This window comes from Taudactylus pleione, unplaced genomic scaffold (assembly GCF_031769625.1).
Source record: "Taudactylus pleione unplaced genomic scaffold, aTauple2 ptg001501l, whole genome shotgun sequence".
NCBI lineage: Eukaryota > Metazoa > Chordata > Amphibia > Anura > Myobatrachidae > Taudactylus > Taudactylus pleione.
In genome coordinates this window covers 149,664-162,485 of record NW_028285899.1, presented here as the reverse complement: position 1 = coordinate 162,485, position 12,822 = coordinate 149,664, and the positions used below count along the sequence as shown (strand labels likewise).

The 12,822-nt window shown below is 51.1% G+C and overlaps 1 protein-coding gene across 2 annotated transcripts; it reads right to left on the bottom strand.

The window, feature by feature from the left end:
* Positions 1–9,083: 9,083 nt before the first annotated feature.
* Positions 9,084–11,992, bottom strand: LIPT2 (lipoyl(octanoyl) transferase 2). 2 transcript variants are annotated; one of them, XM_088463924.1, is made up of 2 exons: positions 11,404–11,992; positions 9,084–9,699 (listed from the first exon to the last, which is right to left on the bottom strand). In XM_088463924.1, the coding sequence occupies exons 1-2, from the start codon at positions 11,882–11,884 to the stop codon at positions 9,449–9,451; spliced, it is 732 nt and encodes a 243-aa protein (XP_088320050.1). In that variant the 5' UTR covers positions 11,885–11,992; the 3' UTR covers positions 9,084–9,448. The 2 variants fall into 2 exon arrangements, with proteins under 2 accessions (XP_088320050.1, XP_088320051.1); XM_088463925.1 differs by having other exon boundaries at positions 9,101–9,699; positions 11,440–11,992.
* Between the last annotated feature and the right edge of the window lie 830 nt (positions 11,993–12,822).

Below are 12,822 nucleotides of genomic sequence, written 5' to 3'. Positions count from 1 at the left end.
AAAGAAAACATAAACATAAATCCTAGCCCTGTCGGGGCACTAACTTCACAGGTAGTTCCCTCACTACCAGAACCTGGCAGGGCCTAATGCCCTCACCAGCAACAAAAGCACAGCACAACACTCACAGTTACAGTTAGGTTTTCAAGTGTCTCTGAGCAAACTCCCTATCTGCTCTGCCAGGTGAGACAATCAGCCCTCAACACACTAGGCTTATATTGGCCACCCTCAGGTGGGAACCCAATCAAGCCTGTTACCAGGCTGCGAGAACCAAAACCTGGAGTGGCCGTGGGTGGAGCCCTCCCTCTCCTCTCACCCACAACCCCCAGGTCCCAAACCGGCTTTTCAAAAAGCCGAGACTCAAGCCTGCTACACTGCAGACTTTCTCCTGGGGATTTTAAACACATAGGACAGGAATCTGGGATAAATGTCCCTGCCACAGACCACTTTACCAGTGATCCTATCACACAACGGTAATGTACCTTGACGCATGCGTAGCGTGACTCAGATGGATGCATTTAGACGCCCACCTGCGTCTTTGAAAATCCAAGCACCTGCGTAAAATGTCGCAGCATCTGAGTGCAGAGAAGCAGCATCTGTCGCAGATCAATTGTTGCAGCCCTGAATGAGTCTATGATTACACAAAACGGCCGTGCAGGAACTGAGCATGCTGTATACTATGCGTACGTGTTCGTAGTCACAGGGTGAGGCATGCCTCTGAAATGGTCGCATCAAGCCTGTGTTCCTTACCGCCACTCCCCATTACCTCTCCCACTGTCAACCACACTGCGAATAGTCGCTATGAATGACAACGGTAATGTACCTCGACGCATGCGTAGCTTGACTCAGATGGATGTGCCGATGGTCGATAATCGCTGAAATGTGAAAACATCGGCACAGCGTTCATCTATAAACCATGCAATCAGTTCCAAAACCATCGCATATATCACATTTTATTTACATTTAGCATTATTTCACATTTTTGTACATCTTGTTATGCAGGCAAGCTTGTACACGGAGATTTTGTACACAGATACTGCATGAGCCAGTTTTAGCAGTTGTTTGTGACATACATGGTTTTTATACACACTACGTATGAGAAGCTGCTGCACATTGCACTTTAGGCATAGATGCATTATGATTGTAATTGATTTGCTGTATTTATCTCGATCTATGTTTGTCGTTAGGTTTCCATCGTACCGGGACTCTGCTGGGTGACGTCACTTCCGTTTTTTGCGGAGCTGCCGCTACCGGAAGTGCGGCTGCTGGAAGGAGGCCAGGTGGACATGGTCATACAGGGGAGTAAGTGGTTTTACATCATTTATTTATACACCGTTTGTTTGCACATTTTGTCACTACGTTGTCCTGAGGAAGGGATACAATACCCCAAAACGTTGACTTACCAATAAATTCCCTCCTTTGAGAGTATTATTTTCACCAGTCTCCGAGTGCCGCCTGGATATTGTCTGTAATTATATATATATATATTGTGACAACTTGGGGTAATTAGCCTGGTAGATTGGTGTAAGTGGTGCAGTGAGTAGGTGCAGAATTAGAGTCCACACGTGACATTCCAGTGAAATAAACGAAAATGGTGCTTTACTGCCAGCATGGAAACCAGTAAACAGAAATAGAAAATAATAAACAACCTAGCCCTTTCTTATGGCACTAGCTCACTTCTTGAACCCTCTCTATAGAAGCAGCTAATCTGCATGAAAGTCTCTCACAGTCTGTGAGATTTGTGGTCCTTCCTGCCATGTGCAGGACTGGACACTGGCCTCCTGGCCTGGTATAGCTTTCTCAGCTTGTTGGCTGCCACCTCTCATGAGGACAGTGTCAGAGGTATAGGGATCTGCCTGCCTCCTTCCAGGTATGATCCTGACCACCTGGCCTTCTTCACTCACACTACAGCCCCACCTGGACTGTCTAACTGTGTCCACCAGCAGCCTCACCTGGGCTCTGGTCATATGGCAACCATTACACATCTTCCCACAATGCTTTTCTACTCTGTGTGGGCGGATCTCTCCTGCCACACACAGAATCTGCTGCTCACCAGTGCCATCTCTGGTGATACTGCCACATTATAACAAGAGATATGGTAAGAACTTACCTTTGTTATCTCTGTTTCTACGAAGTCCATAGGGTCCACAGGGTTGACCTTGGGGTATAGGTGGATCTGGATCCACGGGCACCACGCAGTTAAAGCTTTGCTGCTCCCAGGATGCTCTTGGGTCCGTCCTCCTCTATACCCCGCCCCCGGCCACAAGCACCTCAGTTGGTAAGCAGCTAAGGCCGGAGGAGGAGACTAAATAGAGAGAAGGAAGACTGGAACACACAAGAAACCATACTCACAGAAATGGGAGACGGAAAACCGGTGACCAGCCACACAGCCCATTTGAAGCCAGGTGCGTCAGGGCGGGCGCCCTGTGGACCCTATGGACTTCGTAGAAACAGAGATAACAAAGGTAAGTTCTTACCATATCTCTTGTTTTCTACTTCAGGGTCCATAGGGGGTCCACAGAGTTGATTTGGGGATGTCCCAAAGCAGTTCAACTAAGGGTGGGGACGCTCCTGTGCTGAAAGGAGTACCCGGAGTCCAAAGGATGCATCCTGAGAGGCGAAGGTGTCAAACGCATAGAACCTCAAAAACGTTTGAATGGAAGACCAAGTGGCCACCTTACACAGCTGAACAGCGGAGGTGCCACGTCTAGCAGCCCAAGAGGGACCCACAGAACAAGTGGAATGAGCCTGAACAGAGGCTGGCACAGGTAAACCCTCCTGTGCATAAGCCTCACAAATAACGGAACGAAGCCAACGGGCTAACGTTTGCTTGTTGGCCGGCCAACCCCTCTTGTGAAAACCGAAGAGGACAAACAAAGAATCCGACTTCCTAACCGAAGCAGTCCGATCCACATAGATTCTAAGTGCCCGGACTACATCTAAGGAAGCCTCACCAGCTGAAAGATCAGGTGACTGAAAAGCTGGCACAACAAGTTCCTGATTAATGTGGAACTTTGAGACCACTTTGGGCAAAAACTCAGGACGAGTGCGGAGCACCGCTCTGTCCTGATGAAAAATCAGAAAAGGGGGGCGACAGGAAAGCTCCCCCAACTCTGACACCCTCCTGACAGAAGCAATTGCTAGGAGAAAAAACGGTCTTGAACGTCAGCCACTTGAGGTCCACCACCTCAAGAGGCTCAAAAGGAGGACCCTGCAAGACCCGTAGCACCACCGCCAAGTCCCAAGGAGCCACAGGTGGCACGAAGGGAGGATGGATCCGGAGAACACCCTGGAAAAAGGTGTGAACATCCGGTAGTGTAGCAATCCGTCGCTGAAACCACACGGACAAAGCAGACACGTGAACCTTCAGAGAGGCCAGGCGTAAGCCGAGGTCCAAACCTGATTCAAGGAACTCCAAGATTCTGGAAACCCGGAACACCTGAGGATCATAGTTTCTGGATTCACACCACTGAAAGTGCGCCACACCCTGTGGTAAATCCGTGCGGAGACAGGCTTGCGTGCCCTAAGCATGGTACCAATGACCAAACTGGAGAAACCCCTAGACCTCAAGACGGCTGTCTCAAGAGCCACGCCGTCAAAGACAGCCGACCCAGATCCGGGTAAAGGCAGGGCCCTTGAGACAACAGGTCCCGACGCTGAGGAAGAAGGTACGGAGCGTCGATGGAGAGACACCTCAGATCGGAGTACCAAGGACGTCTGGGCCACGCCGGAGCTACCAGCACGAGCGTGCCGCCGTCCTGCTTGAATTTCCGCAGAACCCGAGGAAGTAAGGATATCGGAGGAAACAGATACTCCAGGTGAAACGTCCATTTCACCGACAGCGCGTCTACCAGACTGGCGCCTGCGTCTCTTGTCCTTGACCCGTAAACGGGCAACTTGTGATTGTGACGGGAGGCCATCAAGTCCAGCTCCGGCAGCCCCCACCTGTCCACGAGTAGCTGAAACACCTCTGGGTGAAGCGACCATTCCCCGGGATGCACGTCGTGACGGCTGAGGAAGACCGCCTCCCAATTGAGGACTCCAGGAATGAAGACTGCCGAGATCGCTGGAATGTGACACTCCGCCCAAGCAAGGATGCGAGACACCTCCAACATCGCTGCCGACCTTGGTGGTTGATATACGCCACCGTGGTGGCGTTGTCGGACTGCACCTGAACCGCCCTTCCGTGAAGAGCGGGACCGGACGACTGCAGGGCCCGATAAACTGCCCGCAGTTCCAGAATGTTGATGGGAAGAAGAGCTTCTTCCGCAGACCAACGACCCTGAAGTGACAACGAGCCGGTCACTGCCTCCCAACCCCGGAGACTGGCATCTGTCGTAAACAGAACCCAGTCCTGCATCCAAAAGAGGCGACCCTGGACGAGATGAGCTGACTGGAGCCACCACGCCAGAGACCGGCGCACTTCCGGGGACAAAACCAGCATCTGGGATCGGATCCGGTGAGGTAACCCGTTCCACTCCGATAGAATCAGCCCCTGCAGGGGCCTGGAATGGAACTGGGCAAATTCCACCATGTCGAATGCCGACACCATGGACCCCAGGACTCTCATTGCTGAATGGACCGACACTTTGTCACTGCTCAGGCAACTGTGTATCCTCAGTCGTAGGGAGGACACCTTTTCCGGAGTCAAGAAAATCCTTTGTTGACCAGAATCCAGAAGTGCTCCCAGATGGACCATCCATTGTGATGGGATCAGAGAGGACTTCTTCCAATTTATCAACCACCCGTGTGCTTGAAAACAAGCAATGGTCAGGTGGAGATGTCGAAGAAGCACCTCTGGGGAGCTTGCCAGCTGAAGAAGATTGTCCAGGTATGGCAACAGCCGTATACCCTGACCACGAAGGTGGGCAGCCATAACTGCCATCACCTTGGTGAACACCCACGTAGCCGTGGCTATGGGCACATGGAGATAGGTGTCCTGGATATCGAGGGAGACCATGTAATCCCTGGGTTCCATCACCAGAATGATGGAACGTAACGTTTCCATCCTGAACCTGGGAACTCTGAGGTATTTGTTCAGAGACTTCAAATTCAGGATAGGGCGATGAGAACCATTGGGTTTCTGCACCAGAAACAGAGTAGAATAGTACCCCGTCCCGCGCTGAGGCTGCGGAACGGGAACAATGACCCCTGCTTGTAGCAAGGATTCTATAGCTACCTGAATCTGGACAGCTTTGGTCTTGTCCAGAGAAGGACTCATACAGAAAAACTGGTGGGGCGGCCTGAACCGAAAAGACAGGTCGTACCCCTGAGAGACTACTTCTCGAACCCAGGCATCCATGGTGGTATTGTGCCAACACTGGGCGAATAGGAGAAGTCGGCCTCCCATTCTGGGGTCCCCCAGAGAGAGGCCCGTCCCATCAGGCAGCAGGTTTATCCTCCTGCTTGGAAGAAGTGCGCCGAGCACTCCATGCCTGCTTCTTGGGCTTGGGTGCAGCCTTGGTCGCCGAATGTCTCGGGAAGGACTGACCCTTGGCCTTACCTGAACCCGAAAGGACCGAAAGGCGGAGCTCCGAACCTTAGCCGGCACTGAACCCGAAGGAAGGAAGGCCGACTTGGATTTAGCCAAGGTATCCACTATTTTGTCAAAGTCCGGACCAAATAGCAACTCACCATTAAAAGGCAATGCCTACAGACTCCTTTTAGAGTCCGCATCTGCTCGCCAAGACCTCAGCCACAAGGACCGACGAGCAGACACAGCTGCAGCCGACACCCTAGAGGTCAGCAGACTAGCATCCAACAAAGCTTCCCCTACATAGGAAGCGGCATCCCTCATTTGACCAATTAACGCTCTCTGGATCTCCGGAGCATCCTCTGGAAAAGTATCGTCCAAAGCGTTAGCCCAGCTCTCAATGGCCTTAGCCACCCATGAAATGGCCATGGACGGGCGCGCCACCGCCCCTGAAAGGGAGTAAATGGATTTCAAACATATCTCGACCTTCCTGTCTGTGGGATCCTTCAAAGAGGAAATAGACGGTAATGGGAGCGTAGCGCTCTTAATCAAGCGAGTGACGTGGGAATCCACAGCCGGTGGAGTTTCCCACTTCCTGCAATGCGCTTCAGGAAAAGGATAATTCTATGCCAACCTCTTTTGTGGTTGGAATCTCTTACTGGGCAACTGCCAGGCCCCCGCCATATGTTCCGTCAACTGGTCAGACAAGGGAAAGACACTCGACGTAACCTTAGCTTTTTTAAAGTTAGGGTACTTAGATTTAGGGGCCGGTGCATCATCCTCTATATGAAGGATAGCGCGCACCGCCCTAACCAATGCCGGCACATTAATGGAAGATTTAGTCTCCATCTCCTGGGCCGCGGCGTCAGAGTCAGTGTCTTCATGAACTTCTCCATCATCCGAAGACACATCCGAGTCCGACAGCTGCACTGTTAGAGAACTCACCACCTGACGCTTGGGCACCTTAGGGGGCAAATCACTCTGCAACACAAAAACAGAGGATGAGGCCGCCAGACTCTGCACAGAGCTGGAGAGTACATCCACCCAAGGTGGAGGCGCAGCATGAGGATAACCCTGAAAAGGCACCATCGACTGCTGAGTCACAGGGGGGGACTGGACATACACAGGCACCCCCGCATAAGGACCCACGGTTTGAGACCCGGGGGGAGACTGCAATAAATGCGGAATACCCGGGGAATGGGGGATGTTAGGCTGGGGCAACGCCCTAACAGGCACCGCAGCCGGCACCGCTAAATGGTCCACAATAGATGCCAACACCTGGGAAAACATCGCCCAAGGAGGATCCTGTGAAATAGGGGGCACCAGCTGGCACCGCCCGCACAGACCATCCTGAGATAGATCCCCCCTATCAACTCCAGCAGCACAGCGTCTGCAGGAAAACAGCACAGGAGCTCCGGAGTGCTCAGTCTCCTCATCAGACATGATACAGAAATGCTCAATGAAAACGTATCACCAGAGGGAATATGGTGAAAACACCTCCGCACTCACAGCATGCAACACAAACAGCCCACAATATGGAAGTGTGCAGCACACAACTGTATGTGACCGACCTCGCAAATACTTGATTTATACAAGCGAGGTCCACAGAAAAAAGCCCTTCCCCCACACACCTGCCGGCCGTATGGAAAAGGAAAGGGATAGGTACAAGCTGACAGTAAGTTAGAAATAAGTCACAGACAGCAGCACTAGCAAAAGTCACATACAATGCAGTAAGGATTTGAGTCACCGCACCTTCCGCTACAATCAACCTCCCAGATTCAGTGTCTGGGAGGGCTATAGCGCTGCGTACACTGTCCCTTTGCAGAGGAGAGGTACCCAGGGGGACCGGTCCATGCACCGCCTGGGAGTCTGCGTTACAGCCTTGAAGATGGCCGCCGGAGAGCTCTGAGGAGGAGTGGCCGCATGAAGAACAGCTCAGCGACGCCAGCACACGTGAGAGAAGGCGCGCTGAGCTGAGGGGAGGAGCCGCTAAACCAGGGAAGGCTGCCTCCCCTGGCTAGTAATTAACCCCAGGGACGCTGGTTCCCCTCCAGCCATTATTCCCTGGTGGTCCAGCGGACGGGCGGGGTATGCCTGCAGAGGGGGGAGCCCGCCGCCGCTACTAGCGCCGCCGGTCTGTCCCCAGAGACCGGCGGCTAGAGACTGCATTTCCCCCGCGTGCAGCGCTGACAACGCTACACGCGGCTTACCTGAATCCCCGTGAGCCCGGCAGCAGTCAGTGGGAGGTCCCGGAGCCACGCTAGTACTGACTCCGGGGTCCGGCTGCGATCCCCAGATCAGTACTGGCGTTGCAGCGCCAGCGGGGTTGTTGGAGCGGCAGCGTGGACGTCCAGCTGGACAGTCTGATGCTGCCACTCTGAAGAGTAAAAAATAAAATAAAATCTTCCATCTTCAAAAATAAAGCTTAGGAGCTGCTAAAAACAGCCCCACTGCAACAGGGTGACCCGACTCCGGCCGGGCACCAACTAAAACTGAGGTGCCTGTGGCCGGGGGCGGGGTATAGAGGAGGACGGACCCAAGTGCATCCTGGGAGCAGCAAAGCTTTAACTGCGTGGTGCCCGTGGATCCAGATCCAGCTATACCCCAAGGTCAACCCTGTGGACCCCCTATGGACCCTGAAGTAGAAATATATATATATGTTCTGGTACTGTTTGCGTTATTGCTTTAGTGCATACCTGGATTTTCTCAAATTATTAACAGTGCATTCTAAGTATCTATTCCTGATTTTGTTGCTGGTTCATTTGCATTTTGTTTATTCAGCCTGCTTATTCCTGCTATAGGTACAGTTTTTTTCTGCACTTTACCCAGTGTGTAATAAACATTACCTACAGTATGCCGCGGTAGTGCTGGGATTATTCTTGGCAAGCGCACACACAGGGGAATTCTCAGAGACGTGTTACCTGGCTCCCGTGGCTAGCCACATATACAGCCACCACTTCTGACTCGATCATGTGATAAACAAAAACCAGTGCTGGTGGCTGGTGATCAGAAGATTCGTGGACAGGCAGAAGCGCAACAGTGTCCACCACCACGTGCCTAAACCTAAGGACAGTGGTAAGCACATAATAAAAACCTTTGCACCTAGGTTGCGGAGACACTAAAGACACCGTGCAATGAGAACATTTGGGAACCACTACCTTATATAACGACGGTAATGGGGTGTATGCAAGGGTCTCTGATTTTTTTTTTCACCCACATATTTTTGAACTGGGTTAAAAAAAAAATAATTTTTAACTGCACCATAGTCTACGCTGCATCGTTGGCCCATTGTGCTTTTTGTGAGCAAAACAGACAAAAACATTTCTTGCGTGGCCTGAGCCAGCAGAGGAAATTGGGCAGAGAGGGCGGTAGGATGAGTCCACGGGTCAAAATTAATGTAAAGATGAGTACGGCTGCCACTTACAATGGTGGCCATCCTCATACAAAGCTCGTCAGCTACACATAGAAAGATTTACCACACTAGATGGAATGGGTATGAACCCAAACTCTCCCGGGGGGTGCCTAACCCTAAGTCCCCCCCGGGAGCCGTAAACCTAACCCTCCCCCCCAGCGGCTGTCCGCTCGCGGCGCCCGGCATCACTACGATCGTGATACCGTGCGCCGGTCTCCCGGCGTCGGGGATATGCGGGCGTCTACATCTAGACGCCCGGCATTTCACCCTTGCCGGGATAAGACAGTCGAGAAGCCGGCTGCCAGTAATAGGCAGTCGGCTTCCCGATTGCTTCCCCACTCACTAACCTGTCCCTGTATAATAACTGGTAATGGTGAACAACTTCCTCCTCTATTTCCCAGCAAGGTATTCTTCTATTAGTCATTTAGGCTCAAACAGGCTGGATTTAATGTGCTTTAATGAGCTTGCAGACAGGATGGCTGGTGTGCATAGGAGGGGGGGGGGGCACTCCTCCAAATATAGACATAAACAGCTGATAAAGTCTGGATTTTTATTGAATAAAATGATCATTGGAAAGCAGCGTCTGTCTGTCCTTGCTGATCATGGAAATCTAAAGTGCACTGAAATTCTTCCTGAAAGGCGTCCAAAAACGGAGGGATGACCTCTTCCACGGTAACCTCTCTTCCCAATTCTGCCGTCAGGGAAGTAACGCCTTTGTCTGCGATTCCGCACGGCACTACGTGCTCAAACCAAGTGAGGTCCGTGTTACAGTTCAGAGCGAGTCCGTGGGTCGTTATATGTCTAGAGCAGTGGACCCCTGTAATAGAATGAGGACAGCATTAGCCTGGCACCGCAGTACTGGACCACAGTACCATCTGCTCCATACAGCAATGTAAAATCTTTTACCAACACATTATCGACACTGAAGTCACGCCGTGGGTGCACTGAGCTATCCCTTATAGCGTAACTAGAATCTGCTGTACTCTTACCAGGTAACGTTGATAATAAGTATCGACAAGTAATAAACACTAAGGGTGTCAACACAAACTAATTAATATGCAACCCCTTATCACTGCCTGGGGAGTGACCACAAGAGACATTGAGCATGATTCATTACAGATTGCAACTGCAATAGCGATTACGCACGCAGCCTCATTGTGATCACTATGCCGTCGCAGCACAACATAACGACGCCCACCTTACCTTACACGCATCCATATTACTTAGCAAGACTGCAAAACCATCGGTAACAGTGAGTACCATCGCAGCCTCACGCACACTTGCACTTGCACAAGCTCCGACCTTACTCAGGCATTGCTCATCACACGCACTGAGGGCTTGATTCTGCAAGGATCGTAATTGCAAAGCTGCACGCAGGCTATAGATATATGATGTACAGTATGCACGCAGGCAGCTTTGCAATTGCGATCCTTGCAGATATGGTAGCGCACAGGAGGCATCACGCGTCCATTTGAACTTCAAATGGCACTAGCTTTCTATGAGGCAGAGCACAGGTTCTCAAACTCGGTCCTCAGGACCCCAAACAGTGCATGTTTTCCAGGTCTCCTCACAGAATAATTAGGCCCACCTGTGGATCTTTTAAAATGTGTCACTGAGCAATGAACATACTTGTGCACCTGCTAGGTGACCTGGAAAACGTTACCTGTGTGGGGTCCTGAGGACCGAGTTTGAGAACCTCTGAGGTAGAGTACAAGATTCTTTATATAGAGAGGAGCTGATGCTGAAGGCCGATACACACTAGATGATGACTAGTGTGTACAACCTCGTTAGTGACGGGACCTGTCGGGGGTGCCGGCATTGACAAGGGCTTACACTCTCGCAATGCCAGCAGAGACGGCGGGAGCCATGCTGCATTAGCCTGTCGGACCTGCATGCAGGGCCGACGGAGGATGTCGCTGACGACACGAGGGAGCATCGTCAGTGACATAGCGAGTACACACTAGATGATAAGGTGGTTTTACAGGTAGGTCACTCCCAGCAGATGAAGCAATGCTGGCTAGTTGTGTGTGTGGTGGTGGTGGGGGCAGAGGAGGTAATATACAGTGTGTGTATGATTTTAGCTTGATCATTGTAGAGGCTGGTTTACATAACATAACTAATAGCTCAATTATATGCTATATATTCTTGACTAGTAACTTGGAGTCATCATATGACACGTTCCCCCAGCCTCACCAGTGCCACCACCCTGCTGTTACACTGACTGTGTGGCAGTAGGTACATGCATGTTATTATAATATAACAGTGTATGATGCTGTAGGATGATAGGCAGTAGGTACATGTTATTATAATACAGTGGGTGCTGCTGGGACTTGTAGTTCCCCAGCTGTAGGATGATAGGCAGTAGGTACATGTTGTTGTTCCAATACAGTGGGTGCTGCTGGGACTTGTAGTTCCCCAGCTGTAGGATGATAGGCAGTAGGTACGTGTTATTATAATACAGTGGGTGATGCTGGGACTTGTAGTTCCCCAGCTGTAGGATGATAGGCAGTCGGTACCGTACATCTTATTATTATACAGTAAAGGATCCTGTCCTCACCGATGGCGCAGATCTTCCTGTCCCGCACCCAGACACCAGTCTCCGGCGCCCGCCCCGCCGTCACCCCGAGGCTCCGGCACAGGCCTATAGCCGCGGCCTCCAGCCCGCAGACATACCGGCGCAGGGTGCGGCGCAGGCGGCTGAGCTCCAGCACTGGGTAGCACAGCAGCTGGCCGGGCCCGTGGAAGGTGATGAGCCCCCCGCGGTCTGTGCGCTGGAAGTCTGCCCCTAGGGCCCGGAGCCTGGCCTCCTCCGCCGCCGGGTACGGGCCCTGCCGGATCCCCACCGTGTACACGGCCGGGTGCTCGCACAGCAGCAGCGTGTCCCGGCCACCCGCCTCCCGGAGCTCCCGCACGCAGCGCTGCTGGGCCCGCACAGCCTCGGGGTACGGTAACAGCCCCAGCCGGAGCACACGCAGCACGGGCCGGCCCGCGGCCGCCGCCATCCCGCGCTCTCTCTGAGGTCACCGGGGAGGGGGTGAGAGGGGGCTCCGGGCCCGGGATAGGAGAACGTTCAGGCCACAGGGAGGGCTCTGTCTCCGGCTACTGTACTGTATAACAGGGCGGGGAGGGTGTGTATCACTGCAACGCTGTATATCATTACATGTTACTGTACCTCATTATATGTATATATACACTGCACTCTGTCACTGTATATCATTACATGTTACTGTACCTCATTATATGTATATACACTGCACTCTGTCACTGTATATCATTACATGTTACTGTACCTCATTATATGTATATACACTGCACTCTGTCACTGTATATCATTACATGTTACTGTACCTCATTATATGTATATATACACTGCACTCTGTCACTGTATATCATTACATGTTACTGTACCTCATTATATGTATATACACTGCACTCTGTCACTGTATATCATTACATGTTACTGTACCTCATTATATGTATATACACTGCACTCTGTCACTGTATATCATTACATGTTACTGTACCTCATTATATGTATATACACTGCACTCTGTCACTGTATATCATTACATGTTACTGTACCTCATTATATGTATATACACTGCACTCTGTCACTGTATATCATTACATGTGTTACTGTACCTCATTATATGTATATACACTGCACTCTGTCACTGTATATCATTACATGTGTTACTGTACCTCATTATATGTATATACACTGCACTCTGTCACTGTATATCATTACATGTTACTGTACCTCATTATATGTATATACACTGCACTCTGTCACTGTATATCATTACATGTTACTGTACCTCATTATATGTATATACACTGCACTCTGTCACTGTATATCATTACATGTTACTGTACCTCATTATATGTATATACACTGCACTCTGTCACTGTATATCATTACATGTTACTGTACCTCATT